The sequence below is a fragment of the Sylvia atricapilla genome, chromosome 26 (genome assembly GCF_009819655.1).
Source record: "Sylvia atricapilla isolate bSylAtr1 chromosome 26, bSylAtr1.pri, whole genome shotgun sequence".
Lineage (NCBI taxonomy): Eukaryota > Metazoa > Chordata > Aves > Passeriformes > Sylviidae > Sylvia > Sylvia atricapilla.
The window spans coordinates 4,096,877-4,121,821 of record NC_089165.1 but is presented as its reverse complement, the minus strand read 5'-3'; the positions used below and the strand labels follow the sequence as shown (position 1 = coordinate 4,121,821).

At 60.6% G+C, this 24,945-nt stretch overlaps 2 protein-coding genes across 2 annotated transcripts; both read right to left on the bottom strand.

Annotated features, from left to right (window-relative positions):
* Positions 1–13,514: 13,514 nt before the first annotated feature.
* On the bottom strand, positions 13,515–15,679 carry EBI3 (Epstein-Barr virus induced 3). Its single transcript, XM_066336366.1, is given in 6 exon segments — positions 13,515–13,775; positions 13,852–14,015; positions 14,547–14,707; positions 14,777–14,894; positions 14,980–15,195; positions 15,566–15,679. Coding segments are annotated over 6 exon segments (897 nt in total). The 5' UTR covers positions 15,651–15,679; the 3' UTR covers positions 13,515–13,622.
* Positions 15,680–16,483: 804 nt separating this feature from the next.
* On the bottom strand, positions 16,484–22,989 carry ANKRD24 (ankyrin repeat domain 24). Its single transcript, XM_066336360.1, has 19 exons — positions 22,910–22,989; positions 21,793–21,923; positions 21,626–21,714; positions 21,277–21,341; positions 20,959–21,016; positions 20,817–20,887; positions 20,318–20,424; positions 20,048–20,235; positions 19,823–19,851; positions 19,634–19,726; positions 19,344–19,448; positions 19,187–19,231; positions 18,969–19,067; positions 18,821–18,893; positions 18,604–18,725; positions 17,405–18,523; positions 17,024–17,161; positions 16,884–16,949; positions 16,484–16,689 (listed from the first exon to the last, which is right to left on the bottom strand). Exons 1-19 carry the CDS (start codon positions 22,979–22,981, stop codon positions 16,612–16,614), a joined length of 2,748 nt encoding a protein of 915 aa, XP_066192457.1. The 5' UTR covers positions 22,982–22,989; the 3' UTR covers positions 16,484–16,611.
* Between the last annotated feature and the right edge of the window lie 1,956 nt (positions 22,990–24,945).

Below are 24,945 nucleotides of genomic sequence, written 5' to 3'. Positions count from 1 at the left end.
GGGTGTCTCTCAGCAGAGAGGGGTGTCTCTCAGCAGAGCGGGGTGACTCTCAGCAGAGAGGGGTGACTCTCAGCAGAGCGGGGTGTCTCTCAGCAGAGAGGGGTGACTCTCAGCAGAGCGGGGTGTCTCTCAGCAGAGCGGGGTGTCTCTCAGCAGAGCGGGGTGTCTCTCAGCAGAGCGGGGTGTCTCTCAGCTGAGCGGGGTGACTCTCAGCAGAGCGGGGTGTCTCTCAGCAGAGCGGGGTGTCTCTCAGCAGAGTGGGGTGTCTCTCAGCAGAGCGGGGTGTCTCTCAGCAGAGCAGGATGTCTCTCAGCAGAGTGGGGTGTCTCTCAGCAGAGCGGGGTGTCTCTCAGCTGAGCGGGGTGACTCTCAGCAGAGCGGGGTGACTCTCAGCAGAGTGGGGTGTCTCTCAGCAGAGCGGGGTGACTCTCAGCAGAGCAGGATGTCTCAAAGCAGAGCGGGGTGTCTCTCAGCAGAGCAGGAGGCTCCTGCCCACTTCCTGGAACATTCCTGGAAGCGAGGAGCGCGGAGGTGCCGCTCTCCGGAGCCGGCACGTTCCATGTGCGGAGCTCAGGGCTCTGCTCCTCTCCCAGCCCAGGACGGAGTCCAAGGCTTTGGCTGCTTCCCCACCTTTGGATGTGCCGGAGCTGGGCTCAGCTCTGCTCCCTCCCTGCTCGGGACTGAATCCTGCTGGTCTTTCAGACAAGGGATGGAGGGACGGGATACAAGGAATGGTTTTCCAGGCAGGGATAAATGGGATATTGGGAAGGAATTCCTCCCCGGGAGGGTGAGGAGAGGCTGGGATGGAATTCCCAGAGAAGCTGTGGCTGCCCCTGGATCCCTGGGAATGTCCAAGGCCGGGCTGGAGCAGCCTGGGCCAGTGGGAGGTGTCCCCACCACGCACTGGATGCTCCTTCAGGATCCTTCCCGACCCAGCCCATTCCATGATAAATCGGGAATGAGAAAAACACCGCAAACACAAACCGCAGCCTGACACAAAGAGATTGTGAAAGGGTCACTGGGATGCCGGGAGGGGGAGCTGGGACGACCAAAGTGCTGCAGGGATCAGAGCAGCTCCAGAATTTCAGGTTCACAGGCGATAGAGCAATCAAAATCCAGTTGGGTTCAGCGACTGGCTTGGAAACCTCCCAGGAATCTCTGGTTTCAGGCAAGTTGGAAATAAAACAAACTATTCTGATGGTATTCAGCCTCCGTGTTCAGACAGAACTCGGCAGCCAGGGAGCCTGAACTTGCTGTTTTTGTAGCAGTTTTTCACAGCCCAAGGACGCTGTGGTTCTGCTCAAAGCCGATCCCAGTTTTTGGACTGTTTATTGGGATGCAAATTATCCATGCCGGCTCCCGTGCTCAGGCTGGGTCATTCCCTGAGGGACAGGCTGGGGATGGCACTGGGGACACAAACTCTGAACCCCCCCGAGGCACAGCAGGGAAATGGGGGCAGCTGGAGCCCAGGAGCACTGGGAAAGCCCTGCACACTGCCAGGAACATCCCTGAGGGTGCACCATCCCCTGAGACCCACCCAGGATCCACCCAGGATCCATCCCCTGAGATCCACCCAGGATCCATCCCCTGAGACCCACCCAGGATCCATCCCCTGAGATCCATCCCCTGAGACCCACCCAGGATTCATCCAGGATCCATCCCCTGAGATCCATCCCCTAAGATCCACCCAGGATCCATCCCCTGAGACCCACCCAGGATCCACCCAGGATCCATCCCCTGAGAACCATCCCCTGAGACCCACCCAGGATCCATCCAGGATCCATCCCGACACAGCTCCAGCCGTCCCCTGGGTCCTGTCCCCGCTCCCGGTGCCTTCCTCAGGAGGAAGAGGATGATATTAAACATCCCCAGCAGTCACCTCTGTCCCAGCCACCCCTTCAGCTGCTGCCGCTGTCCCTCTCTGTCCCCACACAGGGCTCTGGGGACACTCCCAATCCATCTCCTTTCCCCACCCAGAGCACCGCCCTGAGCCGCTTTAATTAACCCGGGTTGTGTTTAATTGAGGAACAGCTCAGGAGCCTCCAGGGCTGCCCCATCCACCCTCCCCAGCTCCTCCTGCTCACATCCCAGGGGTCACTGTTCCCCTCGGGACGCGTTCAGGGACAGGGACAGGGACAGGGATGGTGACGTGTCCGGGCAGCACAAACAGACGTGGAAATGGTGCTCCCAAGAGGCTCGGAGGAGACACGCCTTGGGAATGTGTCTGAGCAAGGCTGAGGCTGGGATAAATCGGGATAAAGTGGGATAAATTGGAATAAATTAGGCACCGTGGCCAAAGGCTGATGAAGGGAATTCTTGGCTCACACTTGAGGAGTTTTTTCCACCGTTTGTCACTGGCACCATCAACACGCGGAGGGTGGAAAATGTGTCCAGTATCTGAAACAAATCGGCATTGTTGTTACAGGGTTCTGCTTCGGAGGAACCCTTAAATCACCTCCGGTGAGAGAGGCTTTAACTCAGCCTCTTTATCCAGCTGCCCTCACCCACGGAGAACTCTTCCAAGTGGGGTCCAGATCCGTCAGGAGGGAGAACTCACACTGGAGGAAGTTGTTTGGAAAAGAACCTAAGAGCTATAACAGTCCTGGAAATTCTGAAATGCAACCACCACCCACACATGCACAGATGGACACACACTGAGAACCTCCAATGCAGGGGAAAATCGAGATATTTTAGAAATAGCGCTGACATTTAGAATCTCAGAATCTCAGGTTTGGGTTGGAAAGACCTTCGAGATGATCCCATTTTACCTCCTGCCATGGGGCAGGGACACTTTCCACTGTCCCAGGTTGTTCCAAGCCCTGTCCAGCCTTGGACACTTCCAGGGATGGGGCAGCCACAGCTTCTCTGGGCAACTTCCCTCAGTGTTGGAAAACCAGGATTTTGTTTGAACCTGGTAAAAAAAAAAAAAAAAAAGAAAAAAAAAAACCCAAAAAAAAAAAAAAAAAAACCCCAGAAGAAATAAAAAGGAGAGATCTGAAAAGCCAAGAGTTACAGGTGGACAAAACTGGTGAGACTGAAACCCACCGAGATCCTCCCACTGATGGGGAACAAAGTGCAGTCAGAGGGATGGGAAAGGATGTTTCCTCAGTGCCTCATTCCCTGGAGCTCCAGGAAGAGTTAAATCCATAGGAATGGGTTCCACTGCTCCCTCACAAAACGAGACCCAGCCCCATCCCCTGTCCCAGTCATGTTTTCACCTCTAAACCGACTAAAAGATGCCATCAAAACCCACTCCAGGGTTATTTTCCAAGCTCTCAGCTCAGGGATCTTGAGTTTCTCTTCACTTAATGATGGAAAGAAACTCCACAGAAATTCCTTACTGGCACCACTCCAAATTCAGCCAGACCTGAGCTTGGACATTGAAGGTTGTCACCCCCCAAAATAATCCCATCTCCAAGAGAGTCTAAATTAAACAAATTCCAGGATGCCTCCTGCATGTCCCTGCTGCAAGAGGAACATCTGTTTCCTATGGAGGGGGAGATATCCTCTGATTTAATCAGGTTGGGGAGATTAGAAGGATAATGGGAGACATTTGCAAATTCCAAGTTTTCCTAAAACTTCTCGTTTTCATTTCAGGAAGCCTGAAGGGAAAGGGTTGAGTGCAGTGCTGCAGTAAAATCTGAACAAAGCTCATTAGGGATCACAGGAAATCAGGGATAATTTACATCTCTCTTATCAGCTGGAAAACACTGCAAAATAGAGACCTTTCTGACACCAAACTGAGCTTTGGTGCCCAGCTCCTGCACAAGGAGAGGTGAGCTCAGGTGTCACCCCAAGCCTCGGGTGAGCTCCTGAGACACAGAGGGAGGAAACAAAGGTGGGAGAATTGTCCCAGAGTTGTGCAGCTTCCAGCAGGAAAAACAACCAGATTCCAGCAGGAAAAAAAACACAGATTCCAGCAGGAAATAACAGCAGGAAAAAAACCCACAGATTCCAGCAGGAAATAACCACAGATTCCAGGAGGAAAAACCACAGATTCCAGCAGGAAATAAAACCAGATTCCAGGAGGAAAAACCACAGATTCTAGCAGGAAACAACCACAGATTCCAGCAGGAAACAACAGCAGATTTCAGGAGGAAATAACCACAGATTCCAGCAGGAAATAATCACAGATTCCAGCAGGAATTCAGGCTCCCTTTGGAATTATCCACCCAAACCAGAGCTGGGTGTTGTCAACTCTTCCCCTCCCATTCCAGAGACTTCCCCACAGGTGAAATGGCTCCTGAAGAGTTCTCAGCTCTGCTTATTCCCTGGGGGAACGTTCTGTGTCCTCCTCATCCATTTTCCCTGTTTTTCCCCATTCCCCCAAGTCAGTGAGGTAATTCTGCACGAGAAGGAGAAGCCTGGGTGGAAACCTCCGGGATGTGGCATCATTCCTGCTGCTGCTGGACACTGCTGGGATCTCCTGGAGCTGTCCATGTGGTGGGGAAGACACTGGGTGTGTGTTCTAATCCAGCCCAAATATCCAAACCAGGTTAAAGCAGACCCATGGCTCCATGAACCTCGTTTGGAGAGGGCTGGGGAGTTCTGCTGCCTCAAACGAGTGGACAAGCTCCCCAAAACACCCCAAAAACGAACTGAATCCCAAAACATCCATCCCCATCGAGGCTGGGGCAAACCCCCTCATGGATCAACGTGCTGGCTTCGATTCCAAAAGGAAAATGTGGCCCTAAAGCCACCCAGCCCTTCTGCTCCTTTTGGGCCTGACCCAAATCCTCACCTCCCCTCCTCCTGCATTTCCCCCCGACACACCTTTCCTTCCACTGGAACATAACCCCAAATAAGATGTTGGCCTGACATGAAAGGAAAATGTATAAATATTTTCAAAAAGAGAAGAATTCCTGCCTCTCCACCAGTTTGCTCCAACTAATAGGTTTCAGATGTCTCACATACTTCATTCATTCAGCCCCATTCAGTCTCCTAGGAGCCCCCGCTGTATTTATTAAACACAGCAATTGTGGAATGTTCAGCACTTACAGAATCAAACACACCATTTTTTTTTTCTCTCCTTTTTTTTTTTTTTCTCCCCAAAAAAAGAGTAATTAGAAAGCTTTGTGAGTGACCTAAAACCATCCATCCTGCTTCCAACCCCAGTGCCCACTCCAGCATCCTGCAGCTGTCCCAAACCTCGTGCCACGGCTTAACCCTTCCTGCCTACCCAAAACCACTTTTTTGTTGTTGTGGGGAGAGTTTTATCCTCAGCAGGATGATTTCCCTGCCGTGCTGGAGCACCTCCTGCTCTCTGAGCTGTTCCTGAACGTGTTCTTTTTGGACACTTGGCTCTCACATCCAGCTTGTCTCCGCAGTCTCGGCAGCTCTTCCCACTCCTGGAGGCGCGAGCCGAGGCTGGAATCCTGCAGGATGCCAGGGCTAATTTCAGCAGCACGGAGCTGGAGAACACGAGCTCTTTCCTAGAGGGATTCGAATGGAAGCAGACACAAGAGCAGAGCCATTTCTCATTCCAGAGCTGGCAGGGAGAGCCGAGGAGGATGTCTGGGCTGCGCAGGCAGGACATGGGGCTGGTTCCAGCACCGGTGACCTGCCAGAGCTGGGGGACTGCTCCGGAGGGTTTGCTGGAGCCTGGCGCTGGCCCAGCCCTTTTTTGGGGGAGAGACACATGAAAAGCAGAGCTGAGAGGGGACGTGAGGCCCTGAGCCTGGGCTGGGACCATCTGGCACGAGGCAGCGGCGGAGGAATGGCCTTTGCTTGAGGCCACAACCAGTTCATGCAGCTGCCGAGTTCTGTCGGTCTGGAGTGCTCCAACAGGAGGTCATGGCCCCAGCCAGCCTCCCCTGGGCCAGCAGCTCCATCCCTGGGCCAGCAACTCTGCCTCAGCCTCCCCTTGGCCAGCAGCTCCATCCCCAGGGCCAGCAGCTCCATCCCTGGGCCAGCAACTCCATCCCTGGGCCAGCAACTCCATCCCAGGGCCAGCAACTCCATCCCTGGGCCAGCAGCTCCATCCCAGGGCCAGCAACTCCATCCCTGGGCCAGCAGCTCCATCCCAGGGCCAGCAACTCCATCCCTGGGCCAGCAACTCCATCCCTGGGCCAGCAGCTCCATCCCAGGACCAGCAGCTCCATCCCTGGGCCAGCAGCTCCATCCCCTGGGCCAGCAGCTCCATCCCAGGGCCAGCAGCTCCATCCCAGGGCCAGCAACTCCATCCCAGGACCAGCAGCTCCATCCCTGGGCCAGCAGCTCCATCCCAGGACCAGCAGCTCCATCCCTGGGCCAGCAGCTCCATCCCTGGGCCAGCAGCTCCATCCCTGGGCCAGCAGCTCCATCCCCTGGGCCAGCAGCTCCATCCCCTGGGCCAGCAGCTCCATCCCTGGGCCAGCAGCTCCATCCCCTGGGCCAGCAGCTCCATCCCTGGGCCAGCAGCTCCATCCCTGGGCCAGCAGCTCCATCCCTGGGCCAGCAGCTCCATCCCAGCGCCAGCAACTCCATCCCCTGGGCCAGCAGCTCCATCCCTGGGCCAGCAGCTCCATCCCCTGGGCCAGCAGCTCCATCCCTGGGCCAGCAACTCCATCCCCTGGGCCAGCAGCTCCATCCCAGGGAGGGAGCCCAGCCCAGCCCAGCCCAGCCCAGCCCAGCCCTGCACACCCACCCCGGGCACACCGAGCTCTTCCCAAAGGTGTGGTGGTTCATTTTCTCCCCCTTTTTTTCGGCCCCCTGCCCCCACGGGAGACCCCTGGTTGATGGGAACAGCGCTGCTGTCACTGTTTCCACATTACTGCCCACTTCAAAGAGCCCTCGGTGAGTCTTGCCCCAGACATTCCCAGGGGAGCTGTTGGTTTCCAGGCAGGATCCCTGGTTATTGGTCCCCGCTGCAGGAGGTTGGACGGGAAGAGATGAATCCCCGCGGCTGTAAAACACCAAATGTGCCGTGAGCCACTCCAGAGCCTCCCAAAGCCTCATTCCAGCGCTGGGTAATTAAAGTCCAGCTGTCACAGCCCCTGGCTGGGCACGGGGGCAGCTCCTTGCTCTGCCCATCCCAGAATTCCCAGCTTTCCTCTTTGTACAGCGTTGTACAAGGAAAAACACCTCTGGAAACGCTGGTTCCTGGAATTTGCAAGCGCTCTGGCCAGGGAATGGTCACATTCCCAATGCTGCCAGAGCTCCAGGAGCGTTTGGACAAGGCTTCAGGCACAGGGTGGGATGGTGGGGGTGTCTGTGCAGGGCCAGGAGCTGCACTCTGATCCAGCTCAGGATGTCCCATGGTTCTACAATCCTGTGATTAATTAGCAATCCAGGTTAATTTTCTGGTGGCATCAGACCCTTCTAGGAGGATCAGTTCTACTTGTACAGCGTCTCCACAGCCCCAGGAGCCCAGCTGGGACTGGGATATCCCAGACAGTGCCAGCTATCCTGCTCCTCCATCCTCATCCTCACCCTCACCACATCCCATCTCCTCTCCAGGGCTCTGCAGGGAACTCCCAGGTGAAATCCAAATCCCAGCTTTGTGCGAGTGCAGCCGCCTCACACCCAGCTCATCCCAGGGTTCAGGAAAGGGCCGGCTGCCTCAGGGATCTGAGAGTCTGGCTTCAGGGGCTGGGGACAGGGAGCAGCCCAGCCTTCCCTCACCTCAGAGCTGCTCCATCTCCGACTGTTCCCGGATATTCCAGAGTCACTCAGCTGTGAGCTCATGGCACAATTCCAGATTTCTGCAGAGATGCCCAGGCCGAGCACAAAGCACTGCCCATGTATTGGAAAAACCCCTAAGGAAGATTCCTGCCCATTCCTGAAACCCGGGGCCTCTGGGACAGCAATTCCTCCCCATTCTCCCTGGTTTCCAGCCTTTTTTGTGAGGTTGGCTGAGCATCTGCTGGTGATTATGGGTTTTGTCATCTGGAAAGGGCTGACAATTACCTCCAATTATTCCAACTAGGTCAGGTTCTTCAACACGAGTTTATGTGATGACTCTTGGCTGGGATTTAGGATTTCAAACCCCACTGGAGAGCAGAATCCACCGCTCCTTCTCACATTCAGGAAAAAATTCCTTCCATAAATAACAGCTCCTTGCCCCACAGGACCTGACCTGCGTGTCCCTGACCTCCTGCTGTCTCAGGACAAACCCCCAGGAGCTGCACAACAGGCCTGGTTCTCCAGAACTGGAAAAGGGAGTGAAGGGAATTTCAGGATGCTCCAGGAATTTCAAGAAGGGTTTTCTCATCCAACTTTCCATGTCGAAATTCCCAACTTACTTGGAAATGTCCTTTGGGTGCCAGGTGAGAGAGTGGGGACTGAGGTTTTTAAACTCTGTGTGGGCAAAGGATTCCTCATCCCTTTTCCTGGGATCTACTGGCTCCAATTTCCCACTGGGAACTTCTCATTGTGTGAGCAGCAACCATTTAACAGGGGCTGCACTAAAGTCCTTTAAAGATTCCTGCCAACCCAAACTGTCCCAGGGCTCCTGGAACAAGCTGCACTTGTCCAGTCCCACAGCAGATTGGGGCTGTCCCTCAAAGGGGACAAAGGTTTTTCCAGGTGTCCCTTAAAAACTTAGAGTTTCTCCACGCTCCCAGTTCAAGACTCAACGTAAAGGTGCAGAGAATTGAGAACCCAAAATGCCATTTGTGTCTCTGCCCGTGCCAGGTGCTGTCCCTGTCACCCTGTCACCCTGTCACCCTGTCACCCTGGCCAGCACAGGCACCTCGTGTTTCCCAGCAGGTTTCTGGCAGTGCTTCCCACGAGATTCCCCTGGGGACAGGAGGGTGTCCCACCAAGCCCAGCTCGGAGCACACCCCCAGGAGTGACACGGGCCAAATGGGACAAACACAACTGGAAAATGTGCTGCACTGCAAGGCCAGGAGATTCCAACTCCTTCTGCCTAATTACAAGTGATTGCTTCTTGGCAAGAGCTCAACCTGCCAGAGCAGTGAGGTTTTACAAACATTCACACAGGCATTAGATCATTGTTTGAAGGAGTTATTGGCAGCCCAAATCTGAAGTAAAAACAGAGTTTAAAGCAGACCATATTGACCAGGGTGAAGCTGGCTGCTTTCATGTCTCCTGTCTCAGGACACCCAGGACCCCATTTGTTTCCTGTCACTCCCATCACCGTGGCATTCCTGGGGCTGGATGTCACCATTTTGGGGGGCTTTGGAGGGTTCTGTCCTTGTTGGGAACACAGGTTTAGAGAATCAAGAATCCCAGGATGGGTTGGGTTGGAAAGGGACCTTAAATCCCATCCAGTGTCACCCCTGCCATGGCAGGGACACCTTCCATTGTCACAGGCTGTTCCAACCTGCCCTTGGGCAGTTCCAGGGATCCAGGGACAGCCACAGCTGCTCTGGGCATCTTTTCCACCCTCCCAGGGAGGAATTCCTTCCCAATCTCCCATCCATCCCTGCCCTCTGGCAGTGGGAAGCCATTCCCTGTGTCCTGTCCCTGCATCCTTTGTCCAAAGTCCCTCTCCAATATTGATTTCTTTATATACAAGAAATATCTTCCCACTGTCAGAAATTGGGAGCGAGGCCTTTTCCCTTCATATTTCAGCAGAATCTTTCTCGTTGAATCTTGTTCTCGTTGAATTCATCCTTGTCTCTGCTGGGCCGGTCTGGTACCGTGGGATGAGCTCTGGAGAGCTCTGCCACCCTCCCCCAAAACCTCTGGGAAATCAGCTGGGAGCTCAAGCCCACGGCAAAGGACAAATGGGAATTCCCAGGGAATCCATTTCCCGGGAGAAGAAACGCCTGCTGCAGAGGTGAGCTGTCCTGCACTGGGTGGGGCTGGGAGCCCCTGACAGTTTGGATACGGAGAAAAATGCTCCAGGCTCCGGCAGCCAACCAGGCAGGAGCTCCTCACGGAGCAGCTCCCACCCCAGAGGACACCCTGGCCTTCCCAAATGACATCTCCTGAGAGCAGCAGTGGCTTTTAAAAGGGAGGTTGAGCTGCTTAGTGCCCAGCATCATCCCTGAAACGGGAATCTGCAGCTTCACTGCACTTGGAGGGGCTGGAGAAGGGAAGGGGCAGCAGCAGAGCCCCTTGGCCTGGCACGGGGGGGACACTCAGGGACAATCACTCTGTAATCGTGAAGTTCCCCAGTGCTGAGGTAAAATTAAACCCAGCAGCTTTGGGAAGGTGCAGGAAGATCCAGAGAAGGTTTGTAGGAGCAGCTCCCCAGCAGGCCCCTTCTCCTGAGGCCAAAACCCCGGGCTGGAAAGGGTCTCAGTGAGCATTGCCAAGCTCTCCACCCATCAGAGTCAGGGTGTGCAGGCTCCTTTCTTCTCAAATCATGGCTTGGGTTACACACCCCTGTGCTGCTGGCGCAGGAAACCCAGGGAAGGCACATTAGAGGAGTAAAAAAGCTCCTGTGCTGTCAGAGATTCCCCTCCCAGGTTGCCCAGGGATCAGGGATTTGGGCTGGAAAAGGCTCTCGTGACACTGCTCCAGGTTTTCCTTGGATTTGGGGTGTGCTTGTGTCTGTTCCCACGTTCCCAGAGAGCTCCTGTCTGGTCCCAGAGATACAGATCAATAAGGAAATAAATTAATCAGAAGTGGTGTCTTTTGGTTACAGAGACAGCTCCAGAATCTGAACATAAATGATGGAGAAACATTTGTGAGACAGATCTGAGAGCTGCCAGGCACCAATTAAACCTGTCCTGCCAAGGCCATTTTCGAATCAGAACCCAAAATCCAAAGGACAAAACAAACACAAACGACACAGGAACCGTCCTGGAAAAGCTCTCAGGAATCTGCCATCATGTTTCAGAAAAAATGTGGAATTTCTGCAGCTTTAAACTGATTTTACAGTGCAAACATGGTGGCGCAGCAGTGGCTTTAGGGAAATCTGAACCAACAAAAAGCTTAAAGACCTTTTTGAATATTAACCTTTAGAATATTAACCAGTCCCACTCCCTGGGAGGGTTTCGTGATTATTGTCACCCTAAAATACGGGAATTTCGCAGGAGAGCTGACGTCCTTCCTAAGGTCAGACGTGATGAGATGGAGCCAAGAACAAAAAAATAATTGGTCCTGGTTTTAAGTGTTAAGCAATTCTGCCTCCCTGAAATAAGCAGTATAATTTATTGTTTTTTTCTTGCTCACACAGCAAAATCCCCGAACTGCCGAGACAACCAGGAGGGGGAATTTGTCCCCTCATGGAAATCCACTCTGTAAAGCCGCGTTCCCGAGGCAGCAGCTGCTCCAAAGGGCCGATCCCAGAGCCCCCATTTCCCTGCAGACAGCCCCGAGGCTCTTTGGGTTCCAGGATCACCCCAGGACAGCCCCAGGGGTGCCGGCCAGCGGGTTTGGGATGATGGAATGTGTTGGGGAACATAAATCGGGGAAATTTTATAAATATGATTGCTTAGCAAAAGATTCTGAAAATATGAAACCTATAATGGGGATAGAAATGAAAGCTGACTTTGAGTTGTAGGATACTGAGTCTTAGTTCCTGACTAAGAATGGTCTAGCTGAAGGAGAATCCCTTTGGATTGAACAATCCCTTTCTGCTGGCTGAGGGATCCAAAGGTCAATGTAGCAAAACAGAAGTTTAAAGAGTAGTTTTTAGAGTTTAAAATATAACACAGTATGGTGATGTAGTAGTTCTTACAGGCTGTGTGTAAATTCTGTAAGATTTTGTGTCTTGTGTTGGTTGGTCACTGAAAATTAGAATAATCATCACAAAAGAAGATATAATGGATTGTAACAAAGACCTCGTGCTCTTACCTCTTCCTCTTCTCCTTCCTAAGAGCTGCTCTTAGCTCTTAGCTCTTAACTCTCTTACCTCTTAACTCTTACTCTTACCTCTCCTCTTAACTCTGAATTCTTACCCTTGCTCTTCCCCCTGTTCTCGCTCTCCTGCTCTCTTCCCCTGCCCTTTGCTCTCTCTCTGTTCTTTCCCCCTCTCTCTTTGGGACTTCTCCTCACCCAAGGCTGGTGGCTGAAGGCAAAGCCCTTTTTCCCCACGACCCTTGCAATAAACCCACACGTTCTGAAATACACAGGCGGGCAGAATCCCTTGTCCCAGCGGCCTCTCCTACAGAACGGACACTCCAGAGGCGATTTGTCAGCGTGAGGCCGAAGGCGGCCGCGGCTTTCCCAGGGATTGTCCCTTTGCTGTGCGTTCGGGAGGTCACACAGCTGCGAGGAGGGCGCGGGAGGAGCGGGAAGCCGCAGGGATGGTCGGCTCCATCCCACATGTGCCCGGGAAGAGAAGCTCTCCTGCCGACTGACATCTCATTCCTTCCTGCTGCTGGAAAGGCTCCGGAGCCTCCGAGCGCCGGGTTATCCCGCAGACAGCTCCGCTGCCATCCCTGACCCGCTGACTCGTCGTTATTTGTTTTCTCGCTTTATAAGAACCAGGTTCTTTCTCTGGTTGCCGGTGGGAACGAACACCGGGCGGGTGTGAGGCTGCTCCGTCTCGGATAGCCGAGATGGAAAAGCGGGATCTTGTCCAACAGGGAAGATTGTTTGTTTTTTTTTCTGTTTGTTTTCCAGGGAAAAACCTCGGCCCCACACGCTCCCAATTGTGCCATCAGCTGGAGCCAGGTGGAACTTCACAGCGTGGGACGATCCGGCCTTTCTTCCAAAATGACCCAAAGCGCTTCCAAGAGCCCAGGAGAGCTCAGGGAAGAAAACCCAGAGGGCACAAAGCTTGGGAAAGGTCCCGGTGCTCTCAGGAAGGCGGCGGATCTCTGCCGACGTCTCCATCAAATCCCAGAGACGGGAGATTGGGAAGGAATTCCTCCCTGGGAGGGTGGTGAGGCCACGGCACAGAGAAGCTGTGTCTGCCTCTGGATCCCTGGCAGTGTCCAAGGCCAGGCTGGACGGGGCTCGGAGCAGCCTGGGACGGTGGAAGATGTCCGTGCCCATGGCAGGAGTAGGCCAGGACGATCTTTTATTTCTGGTCCCTTTCCCACCCAAACCCCGCCGTGCCCGCCGCCATGGCCCCGGCCCTGAGGGGCAGCGCCCCGGGGTCTCCCGGCCCCGCGCGCAGGGGCCCGCGGGCGGCACCACGAGGGGGCGCCACCGGCCGCGGGCCGCGCTGCGCATGCGTCCAGCGCCCCCCGGCGGAGCGCGGGAACACAGCGACGGGCGGGAGCACCGGGGGGGACGGGGGGAAAGGGGGTGTCATTAACGGCCGCGGGGCTCCGGTGTGAGGCCTGGAACACCTCGAGGCTCCGGTGTGAGGCCTGTGACGCCCCGAAGCTCCGGTCTGCGGCCGTCTCAGCCCAGGGAACGCCGCACAGGGAAGAGGCGCGCCCCTCGTTCATCACGGTACTCCCCCCGGCCCGGTGTGATATGGCCGCCCAGCCCTGAAGCCCCGCCCCCGTGGGCGCTGAGGGCCGGCGTGGGGCGGAGGGCCAAGGGACGGTCCTGGGACAGAAAAGGCACTGACCCTAAGGGCAAAGAAAGGGTCAGACGCAGGAAAACAAAGGGATTGTTCTGGACCAGCAAAGGCACTGTCCTGGGACAGCAAAGGGACTGGCCCTGGGGGCAGTGAATGGACCCACCCCAGGGGCAGCGCAGCCATCACAAACATCCCAAAATGAGAACAGGGACGGAGCCTCAAGGCCGTTTATTGCCCATTCCTGGCAGCACTGGTGGCTCAGCGCTGGGAGCGGGTCTGGGATGGGGACAGCGGCCGTGCCTGGCTGTCACAGCCCCACCCAGGGTGTCCCCGAGGCCGGCGGGCTCCAGGCGCTGAATTCCCCGGAATCCGTGACATCCTTGGCGGACACCTGGACATGGTGGAGGCTCCCGGGCTCCAGGTCCGTCAGGATGTGCGAGGTCACCTCATACGGCCCCACCTGGGGACAGTGGGGTCAGGGCCACGCTGGGCACAGCCACAGCCGTGCCTCAGTTTACCCGGAGGGGTGGCAGTACCGTGGTGGGGACGGAGTCGTTGTCCCGGGAATAGCGGATGCGGTACTGGAGCGGGAACTACTCCGGGAATGGCCAGGATGATGGAGGGCTCCACTCCAGCAGCAGCTTCTGCGGCTCTCCAGGGATGGGGAAGACCCGCAGGGCCTCGGGGGGGTCTGGCTTTACTGGGGAGACAGGGAATGAGAGAATTCCAGGATGGTTCCAGTGGGAAGGGGCCTTGAGGATCATCTCATCCCACTGGGGACACCTTCCACTATCCCAGATTGTTCCAAGCCCTGTCCAGCCTGGCCTTGGACACTTCCAGGGATCCAGGGGCAGCCACAGCTTCTCTGGGAATTCCATTCCACGGCCTCCTCACCCTCACAGCCAAGAATTCTTTCCAATATCCCATCGAAATCATCCTTGAAATGAAAACCAACCCCCTTGTCCCACCTTGTCCCACTGCTGAAAGTGGAAAAGTCACTTTCCTTCCTTTTCAGGTGAAGAAGGATGTTGTGGCTGTGGGATCCAGCATGGAATTGTTGGGGACAGAGCCCTCATGTCCCCCCGTGAGCTGTGACAGTCTGAGCCCCAGCAGATCAATGCACTGATGATCCCACATCCCAAGGCAGGGGAGAGCCCCCAAGGACACCCCAGGGTGACACACGAGGGTCACCCTGCAGGTCCCCCCGATGTCCCCAGCCCAGAGCACTCACTGATGTTCTCCAGGAGGAAGGGCAGAGTTCCCGAGGCAGCTCCCAGGGCGTTCCGGGCTGTCACGTTGAGCTCGTAGGGAGTGAGGGAAAACACCTGCAGGTCCCCGAAGGAGCAGCTCCGCGGGCCCGTGGGCGTGCACTCCCCTGTGTCTGTGCCGTGCCTGGGGACACAGGGACAGCTGCCAAGGGCTGGGGGACATGGGGAGAGGGCTTTGGGGACCCCCACTGACCTGTAGGTGACCACGAAGTCGGTGTCCAGCAGAGGGTCAGGGCTCAGCCCCCAGGAGCAGTTCACGGCCTGGGGGTAGCTGCTGGCCCAGCACTCGATGGCCGGTGGCGGGGGCGGGTCTGGGACAGGGGACAGCGGTCACCCCAGTGCCAGCACCCCCAGGGACCCCCGGCGGGGTCACAGCAGGGCTGGGGGGACACTCACAGCCCAGCCTCAGGCAGATGGTGGCCCAGGTCTCGCCGGTGACAGGGTGGTGGCAGCTGTAGTGGCCCTCGTGGGCCAGGCTGGCGTTGGGCAGGGCCAGCCCCGGGGTTGGGGACGTGCCCAGGACAGTGTCACCCCGGCGCCACTCGGCTGCGCCCCCCGGGCATGGCAGCAGCACCTCGGTGCCCAGGGGGCCGTGCTGAGGGGTGCAGGGGCCTGGGGGACACATGGGGACACTGTGGGGACACAGCAGGGGCAGGGACACTGCATCAGGCCTCCCTGGGCCCCCCATTGCCACTCCCAGTGTCCCCAGACCCCCAGGGCTGGCCCTGCTCCCCTCGTGTCCCCAGACCCCCAGGGTCCCTCTTCCTCCATCATCAATCCCCCCATGCCCATCTTCTGTTCCCCCATGTCCCCAGTCCTTCCAGTGTCCCCACACTTCTATCCCTGTCATTGTCCCCTGTCCCCTCACTGTCCCAAATCCCCTCCACCTCCAACCCCAGTGCTCCCACTCTGCCCAGTCCTGCTGTATCCAGGATCCCCAGATCCCCCCAGCCTCCATCCCAGTGCCTCCAGTCCCCCATACCTCTGTCCCCAGTGCTCCCTGCCGTGCTGTTGTAGGGGACAGTGCAGGCAGGTGCCACCAAAGCCACGACCCAAAGCCACCTCATGCCAGGAGACTCGGTGGGGCTGGCCAGGCACCTGTGGGGACAGGCAGGACACTCAAACCCCAGCCCTGAGGACAGCACAGACACCACAGGTCCCCAGGGACATCACCCTGGAGCCACCCCACACTGCTGTGCCTGTTTCCCCCTGGCCTGCAGCCTGCGGAGGGATGGATTCCAAAGGAATTCCAGCCAGGAAAGAGAGGGAGTGAAATGTCCTGCTGATCCCATGGGTGGCCAGGGGGGCCCGCCGCCCCACAGCTGCAGTCAGGGGTTCCCACCTCCATCCAGGGCAGGACTGTCCCTCACAGAGACCCCCAAAGCCCGGCCTGGGGGCCGAGCTGAGCTCCCTGCTGTCCCCAAGCCCAGCACCACAGGGACAGGTCCTGCCCTTGTCACCTCCCACCACAGCCACGGGCTGGCTCAGCCCCGGAGGGGACACGCTCCGCTTTCCCCGGACTTGGGGGTGCCCCAAAGGTCCAACACCCCCCGCAGTGCCCGTGGGGACCCCAGTGCCCCCAAACGCTCACCGCAGCAGGGCCAGTGGGACCGCGCTGTCCCCGCCGGATCCCGGCGCTCCCCAGCCCGTTTCCTCGCAGGAAGGGCCGTTCCCGTGGGGACGGAGCCGATTCCCAGCGTGCTGCCGCCGGGATCCCCACGCCTTGGGAAAAGGATTCCAGCCCGGGGCCGAGAGTTCCCACCTCTCCTCTGCCACCACTCTTGTTTCACTGTCACTGCTCCCCTCAGGGGACGGCAGGGCATCGATCCCCTGCTGTCCCCAGGTCCCCACAGCCCCCCGTGCCCACCCCGGTGTCCCCAGAGAGGAGCCACCCCATTGGTGTGACTATAAATAACTTTATTGCTGCTGTGCTGGGGGTGGGCTGGGTGCCCGGGCAAGCAAAGGGACACACAGGGTGCTGTGACAGACCTGTCCCCACCTCCCTGTGCCACCCGTGCTGGCAGGGCCTCATCTGCCCTGCTCCTGCAGCTGCTGCATCCTCAGGATCTGGCACAGGAGTCTCTGCACATCCTCATCCATGTGGCCCTGGGGTGGGGGGGACATTGATGGGCACACTGGAGTGGGGACATCAGGGAGGCTCCATGTGTGTCCCTGGGCTGGCACCTGGCTCAGCTCCTCGGCTGCCTCCTGTGGATGGCAGGTGGCCCGGCCTCTGCCCCAGTGTCCCCAGCCCTGTCCCCAGCTGTCCCCAGCCCTGTCCCCAGCTGTCCCCAGCTCACCTGCACGGCATAGAGCAGGTGGCTCCGGTACAGCGTCACCACCTTGCTGTGCCTCGTCTCTGTCTCCTGCAGCACAGGGAGGGGGTTTGGCCACAGGGCTGGGGGCTCGGGGGGAGCCCTGAACCCCCCCAGTGACCCACCTCCAGCTTCTCCTCCAGCGCCCGGATCCGGGCCTGCAGCACGCCCGTGTCGGGTGGGGGCTGTGGGGTGTTCCCCGACTCGGGGAGGGCGTTCAGGGCTTCCTTCAGCCTGAAAACCTCCTTGGAGAGCTCCGTGATCTGCACAGGGGTGGCAGGTCACCCAGAGCAGCTGTGGCTGTCCCTGGATCCCTGAAATGTCCAAGGCCAGGCTGGACAGGGCTTGGGGCAGCCTGGGACAGCGAGAGGTGTCCCTGTCCATGGCTGGGGCGGGGTGGGATCAGCTTTAAGCTCCCCTCCAACCCAAATTCAGCGACTCCACACGTGTTGCTCCAACGCCACCATTCCCCTCTGAGCATCCCTTCGCGATTCCCTGTCCCTTACCTTCCTGTCCCTGTCCCTGACCAGCCGCGCGGCGTCCTCGGCGTGCCCGTGCAGCTCCCGCAGCCGCCGCGCCTCGTCCTGGGCCTGCTCCAGCTGCTTCTGCGCGGCGCCCAGCCTGTCCTCGGCCGCCTGCCGCTCGCTCTTCATGAACAGCGCCTGCCGCTGCACGCGGAACACCTCCTCGCACGTCTTCTCGTGCCGCCGCTCCAGCTCCTGCAGCCGCTGCGCCAGCGCCGCCGCCTCCGCCCGCAGCCCGGCCTCGGCCGCCTCGTGCTGCGCCCGCGGCACGGCCGCCGCCAGCTGGGCCTGCAGCCTCGTGGCCTCGCGGGCCTTGGCGTCGGCCGCGGCCTGCAGCTCGGCCAGGCGCTCCCGCAGCGCCCGCGCCTGCTCCTGCAGCGCTGCCGTGCCGCGGGCGTGCTCGTCCCGGGACACCCAGCCCTCGGCCTGCGCCCGCTGCAGCCACGCCGAGCTCTCCTGCTCCCGCAGCCGCTCCCGCAGCGCGCTCAGCTCGGCCTCCCTGCGGGTCAGCGTGGCCCGGAGCTCCGCCAGCTGCGCCTGGGCCTCCGCCTGCTGCCCGGCCGGCTCCGCCGCTCCCGGTGTGTCCCGAGGCCTGGCCGCCAGCTCCCGCCGCAGCGCCTCCGCCTCGGCCTCGGCGCGCCCGCAGCGCTCCAGCAGCGCTGCCTTCTCCCGCGACGCCTCCTCCGCCGAGGCTCCCGGCGAGGCCGCGGTCTCCGCAGCCTCCAGCCGGGCCTGCAGCTCCTTCAGCCGCCGCTCCCGCTCCTCCAGCTCGGTCTGTGCCCGCCTCAGGGCCGCCCGCGCCTCCGCCAGCTCCGCGCCTGGCTCTCGCTCGCCCGAGGGTGAGGAGGAGGAGGATGTCTGCGCCCCCAGCTCGCCCAGAGCCGCCTTGCACTCGCCCCAGGCCCAGGCCGGCTCCTGGGCTGGACGTGGCCCCGCGGTTCCCTCCGGGATGGGCTCCGAGGCCCCGCGCTGCCCGGCCCGCGCCGTGCCCTGCGCCCGCAGCCGCTCCAGCTCCTGCTGCAGGGCCTGGTACAGACGGGCGGGCACCACGTCCCCCGGGCCAGCGGGGCTGCTCTCATCCCGCTCGTAGTTCTCCAGCACCTGCCCAGAGACCGTGAGGCCACCGTGGGCCAGGGGACAAGGAGCACAGGGACAGACAGACGGACAGAACGGGGACGTGCCTGGATTTTCTCCCTCAGCTCTTTGTTCTGCACTGTCAGGGACTGCACCTGCCCCTGGAGCGTGGCCAGCAGCTCCTCAGCCGAGGGACTCAGCGTCTTCTTGGAGAGCAGCATCTCTGCTCCTGCAGGGCACAGGGACCTGGGGCTGTGCCCACGTGTGCCCCCACTGCCCCGTGCCACCTCCCCAAGGTGTCCTTGGGAGGCTGGCAGGACCTACCTGGGAACTCAAGCGGGTCTCCCTCCTCATCCCGCAGCGTCTCGATGTCGTAGCTCGTGTTCTCCTTCTCGTTCTGGGGGTGCAGGGTGGAGGTGACCCCGCTGTGCCCAGCCCTGGGCACTGCCAGCTGTGTCCTGCCCACACCCACCTCCATGGAGGACAGGCGGCTCCGCAGAGCCTCCACCTCCTTGCCCAGCTTCTCCTTCTCCCCATCCCGTGCCGCCAGCCGCTCCTCCAGCTCCCGGATCTGCGGGGCAGGACACGGGAATAGGGTCCCCTTGGCTCCTGGCAGAGTCCTGGTGGCATTCCCAGCACCAGGACCCCTCAGAGAGCTGAGGTCACCTCCGAGCTCTTCCCTGGCCTCACCTGCTTCTCCATGGAGCGCAGGGAGGACTCATCCTGCTCCACTCGCTGGCAGGACCCAGGGAGAAAACAGGGAGGGATGAGTGCTGTCCCCATCTCCCCTGTCCCCTCTGCTCCCTGGGGACACGGTGGCATGTCCCCAGGACCCTGCAGCCGGTACCTCCCGTCTCTGCTTCTCCTGCTGCTCCAAGCCCCGGATCTTCTGCAGGAACTGCGCCCTCTCCTGCCGCAGCCGCACAATCTCCTCGTAGGCGTCCCGGTCCTCCTGCAGGGAACCACGGAAAGCATGGATTCCTAGTCCATGGAGTCCAGGAAACCCCCAAAATCCCACTCTGTGCCAGAGGGGGCTTCTTGGCACAGACCCCCCAATGAGGGGACCCCTCATCGAGGAGTGTTTTGGGCTGCTGTGCACCTGCCAGGCCAGAGGAGACCTAGAGACCCATTTCTCACCTGGCTGGGGGTGCCCAGGGGAGGCAGAGGAGCCTTCCTCTTCCTCGGGGTGCTGCTCTTCTCCCTGACTGATGACTGGCTGGGCGAAGATGTCTGTGGACACCCCAGAGCAGAGAAGAGTCACATCCACACTGCCTTCCCTCCTTCCTGAGCCAGAGGACCCTCCAGGGACGGGCACCAGCCCCTCACCTGCGACGTCTGCTCAGTTGACTCCTCTTCTGTGGGGCAGAGCGAGAGGGAAGAGAAATTGGGGCCATTTAGGGGCTCAGAGCTCAGGCGGATGGAGGGGCAGCAGAAGCAAAGGCGGCCCCAAACACCCAGGAAAAGGAGACACATCCCCCCCAGCCTCTGCCAGCCGTGTGACAACCCCTCAGCGATGGTGACAGGGCGCCCGGGGTGGCCCGGCAGCCTCACCGCTGGCCCAGGAGCGGCGCTGGGCCGCCTCCTGCAGCAGGTGCTGGATGAGAGCGTTGCCCGTGGCCAGCCCGTAGTGAGCGGCGTCGTGGCCGGTGGCGTCCACCACGGCCACACGGGCTCCTGCGCTGACCAGCACCTCCACCGTGTCCACGCTGCCGCTCTCGCAGGCCAGCATCAGGGCTGTCCTGGGCACGGGGAGAGCCGGGTGAGGGGACAAGGGGACAATCCCCGCGGCAGCTCCCGGCCCCCCGGCGCTGCCAGCCCCACCTGCCCTGCAGGTCCCGGCAGTTGACGGCGGCCCCGCGGTGCAGGAGGTACCGGCACAGCTCCGAGTGGCTCATCTTGGCAGCCAGGATCAGCGGCGTGGAGCCGTCCTGGCCACGGCAGGGGGAGGGAGGATGAGCAGAGGAGGCTCAGATCCCCCCACGGGGCAGCCTGCTCCAAATATCACCCTGATTTCCACGTCCCACCCCAATTTCAATGTCCCACCCCAGTTTCAGTGTCCCACCCCAATTTCAATGTCCCACCCCAATTTCAGTGTCCACCCCGATTTCCATGTCCCACCCCGATTTCCACGTCCCACCCCAATTTCAGTGTCCCACCCCGATTTCCATGTCCCACCCCAGTTTCAGTGTCCCACCCCAATTTCAGTGTCCCACCCCGATTTCCACATCCCGCCCCACTTTCCACGTCCCACCCCAAGCTGTGCTGCATTTCAGGACAACCCCAGCCTGGCACAGCAAGACCAGGAGCAGAGGGACCTCACCTTGTCCTTGCTGTTCAAGGGAGCCTTGAAGTCACAGAGGATCTCGGAGCAGGAGATGCAGCCGCTGGCAGCTGCGGGCAAGGACAGAGGCTGAGCGCTGCCCCCTCGGGGACACGAGCAGGGTGGCACTGTCCCCACTCACCCGCCAGGTGCAGCGCGGTCCGGCCGCTGCCATCGGCCACGTCCACGGGGCAGGAGGCCTGGGGGGACAGAGGGACACACTGCTCAAGTGGCACGGTGAAGGACAGGGGGCTGACAGACTCCGTGGTGTGGTGAAGGAGGGGGACAGACAGACAAACCCCCTCTGGTGGTGAAGGACAAGGGACACCCCCTGTGGCTCCCTGGAGCCACACAGAGCTGGGAAGCACCGTGCCAAGGAAGGGGGTTCAAGGATAGGGAGGACACCGAGCTGGCACAGCACCTCCCTCCCTCCCTCTGTCCCTCCTCCCTCTCCCTGTACCTGCAGCAGTTTGCTGACACACTGAGGGTGGCCGTGCTTGGAGGCCAAGTGCAGGGCAGTGTAACCTGGGAAGGGACAAAGAGGTCAGAGCACGGCCAGCGGGGCTGTGCCAGAGGGGACAGCTTGGGGGACAGACAGAGAGACGGGCACGCCGCAGGATCAGCTGGAACAGGGCTGAACAGCAAGGGGACAACCCCAGGAGCTCATCAGGCACTGCTTTAGGAAACTGGGACAATTTACAGCCCCCCAGGTGTGGCCACCACCTCTATCTCCTCAACACCTGGGGACACCCAGTGGCCCTGTGTGGCCCGTGGCATTAGTCAGGGGCTCGTGGTGGCCATGCCCTCACCCGAGCTGTCCTTGGTCATGGCATCCACGCCGTGGGCCAGCATTGCTTCCAGGCAGTCCACGTTGCCCCGTGTGGCGGCCAGGTGGAACCTGCAGCGAGACCAGGGGCTGTGGGACTGTGTCCCCTGTCCCCAGCCGTGTCCCCAGGGCGGGGCCTGGCACACTCACGCGGATTTTCCCTCCGAGTCCAGCTTGGTGGGCACCAGCCCCTTGCGGAGCAGCAGCGACGTGACCCGCCCGGCATCGTTGTAGTCCACGGCCTGCAGCAGCTTCTCGTCGTTCTTGGTCCAGTCCTGGCTCTGCAACGGAGCCCAGAGGAGGCTGTGACAGTGTCAGCTGTGGCAGCGCTGTCCCCAGGGCGGGCAGGGATGGCTGGCCTTGTCCCCATCCCTGTCGTGCTCCATCCAGCCCTGTCCCTAGGGATGGAGCCCCTCTCCTGGGAGCTCACCCCCAGGTATGGAGACTTCAGCTGGGCCTGGGATAAAAATCTCCTCCAGTTTGCAGCTCACAATGCCGGGGATTTACAGACACAGCCCAGTTTAACTGAGCCAGGCTGAGATTTGGGAGTGAGCCCAGTGCCCCAGGGTTTGCCCCCGCCACCCCAAAATCCCGGTACTAAACACATCCAGCACCCATGGGAGCCCCAACCCTGCCCATTCTCCCCCTGATCCCATTCCCAGCCCTGCTTTGCTCCCGGAGGAGGAGCGGATCAAGGCAGGGCGAGCACAGCTGGCAGTGAGAGCAGATCCCCGGGGATGCTCCAGCCTCCCGGGATAACGGGGCACAGCGCCGTCCCCTCCAAAACAGCACCGCGGCTGGACGGGGATTTGCTCTTGCCGTGCTCCCGCACGTCCCCGTCCCGGAGGAGCGACAGGACAGGACAAGGACTGCAAGTCCTGGGTTCACCCCGCAGCCGGTGACGACAAAGCGGCGCTGGCTGCGGTGGCGGCGGCAGGAAATGGATGTCACCTTTCGGGAGCCGCTGGCACCTGTCCCAAAGCCGCCTGTGCCCGCCGGGTGCCCCCCGAGCCCCTCCAGCCCGCTGGGACCGGGGAACAAACCACTCTCCCGGGGCAAACTGGGCAAACTGGGCAAACTGGGAGGGTGGTGGCCGCTCCCTCCACCCCCTGTCAGGCAAGGACAAAGCGGGATGGGGGGACACGGGAGACCCCCGGGGTGGGGATGGGGATGGGGGGTGCAGGTGGGGCGGGGGGACACGGCTCAGCCCCCAGGACGCGACCGGAGGGGACCCGGGAGGGGACCCGGGAGAGGAGCCGGGACGTACCGCGAAGGAGGCGGCGGCACAAAGGCAGATCTGCTTCATGGTGCTGAGCAGGAGGCGGCGGGAGGACGCCATGCGCCCCTCGCCCCTCGCCCCGGCCAGCTCGGGCACCCCCGAGCCCGAAGCGCTCCGGCATCGCCGCCCGGGCGGGGGCCGGGGCTGCGGCACTGCGAGCCGGACCCGCCTCCTCCACCCCCGGCCCTCCCTCCTTTCTTCCCTCCCTCTCTCCTCAGCATCCCCCTCGCCGCGCATCCCCGCATCCCCGCATCCCCGCATCCCCGCATCCCCGCATCCCCGCATCCCCGCATCCCCGCATCCCCGCATCCCCGCATCCCCGCATCCCCGCATCCCCGCATCCCCGCATCCCCGCATCCCCGCATCCCCGCATCCCCGCATCCCTGCATCCCCGCATCCCCGCATCCCTGCATCCCCGCATCCCTACATCCCCGCATCCCCGCATCCCCACATCCCTGCATCCCGCCACGGAGCGGGGAGCGCCTCCCAGGCAGAGACCGGCACCCACACCGGTCCCAGTTAAAGCGGGAGAGGTTGCGGGGAAGCTGTTTTCCCACCTCGTGCTCAAAAGCACCTCGAAACCAGGGCTGAGCATCCCCCTGGCCCCCGAGGAGGGGGAGCTGGTACCCCCCGGCCTGCCCTGGGGCGGAGTGACCTCCCCGCGCTGCCCTGGGCCCAAGGGAGGGGTAGATCCCCCCGCCTGCACCTCACGGCACCCCCAAACACCCCTCAGGGAGGACCCCCAAAACTCAGAGGGTCCCCAGGCGCTGTCCGAGCGGTCCTGGTGACAGCAGGACATCGGGAGCCTCTCAGGGACGTGTCCAGGGCAGTGTGGGGAAACTGAGGCACGGAGCACCCCGAGCAGGATGGTTCCCCAGACTCCAGGTGAGGAGCTTCAACCTGTGTCCCCATGTCCCCAGCTGTGTCCCTCCCAGTGCACTGGGGACAGCGCTGTCCCCCTCTGCCCTCTGCGGCCCCGTGCCAGGCTGCTGCTGAATAATTGAGGAGCATCGGCAGGCTGGTTCCACGGGCTGTGGCAGCTGGCAAAGCGGGACTTGTCCCCAGGAAGGGGACAGGGAGGGGACCTGGGACCCGCTTCCCTCTCCTTTGCTCTGCCCCACTCCCAGCGATGGCTCTGGGAGCACTGGGGGAGCACTGGGGGATCGGTCCCTCTGGCCGGGGTGGCAGTGCCAACCTCCGTGGGGCCGCTGTCCCCGTTGTGACTGACCACCCCGTGTCCCCGGGCAGGTCCCCGTGTCCCTGTGACACTGAGGGGCATCCAGGGGGGAAATCCCCAGGTCGTCATGTCCCAGCGAACATCCCAGGGCAGGTCCCCGTGTCCCCGCGGACATCCTGGAGCAGGTGCCCGTGTCCCCATGTCCCCAAGGATGGCACTCACATCTGCCTTCTTGAACTTGGCCTTCAGGCTCTTCATGGCGGCTCAGCCTCAGCCCTGCTCGGGGGAAATGGCCACGCTCAGGGCTCTGTCCCTGCCTGGGGACAGCCTGGGGACAGCTCGGGCCCCGATGGCGCTGCTCCCGGCCCGTCCCGTTCGCAGCGCAGCGCCCGGAGCCGGGAACCGGAGCCGGGGATTGAGTTACGGCGGCGGCTGCGGTTACAGCCCCGGGCAGCCGGGGGGGCGGGCGGCGTTCGGGCCGGGACCTGCGGGCACCTGCCGTGCCCGGCGACAGGGACACGGCCCCGGGGTGCTGGGGGCACTGCGGAGGGCTGGCCGCTGGTGGTTGGCACCCCTTGCCCATCCCAAACACCCCCTGCCTTTGGTGGCATCTCTTGTCCTGACCTGACATCTCCTTCCCCGCCCTGGCAGCCGCTGGTTTTGCCAGCTCCTCCTGTTCTTTGTCAGCATCCTCTGCTCCTCCCCGGCACCCCTGTCCTTCGCTGGCATTCCCTGTCCTTCCCTGGCACCCCTGTCCTTCCCTGGGACCCCCGTCCTTCCCTGGCATCTCCTGTCCTTCCCTGGGACCCCTGTCCTTCCCTGGGACCCCTGTCCTTCCCTGGCACCC

What these genes read in the sequence shown, in the direction of transcription:
- ANKRD24 (XM_066336360.1), bottom strand. Translation starts at nt 22,981, where the DNA reads ATGGCGTCCTCCCGCCGCCTCCTGCTCAGCACCATGAAGCAGATCTGC. An exon ending in AGGAGAAGCAGAGACGGGAG is followed by an intron (nt 19,232 to 19,343) that starts GTACCGGCTGCA and finishes GGGTCCTGCCAG; the next exon opens with CGAGTGGAGCAGGATGAGTC. An exon ending in CGCTGGAGGAGAAGCTGGAG is followed by an intron (nt 16,950 to 17,023) that starts GTGGGTCACTGG and finishes CCTGTGCTGCAG; the next exon opens with GAGACAGAGACGAGGCACAG.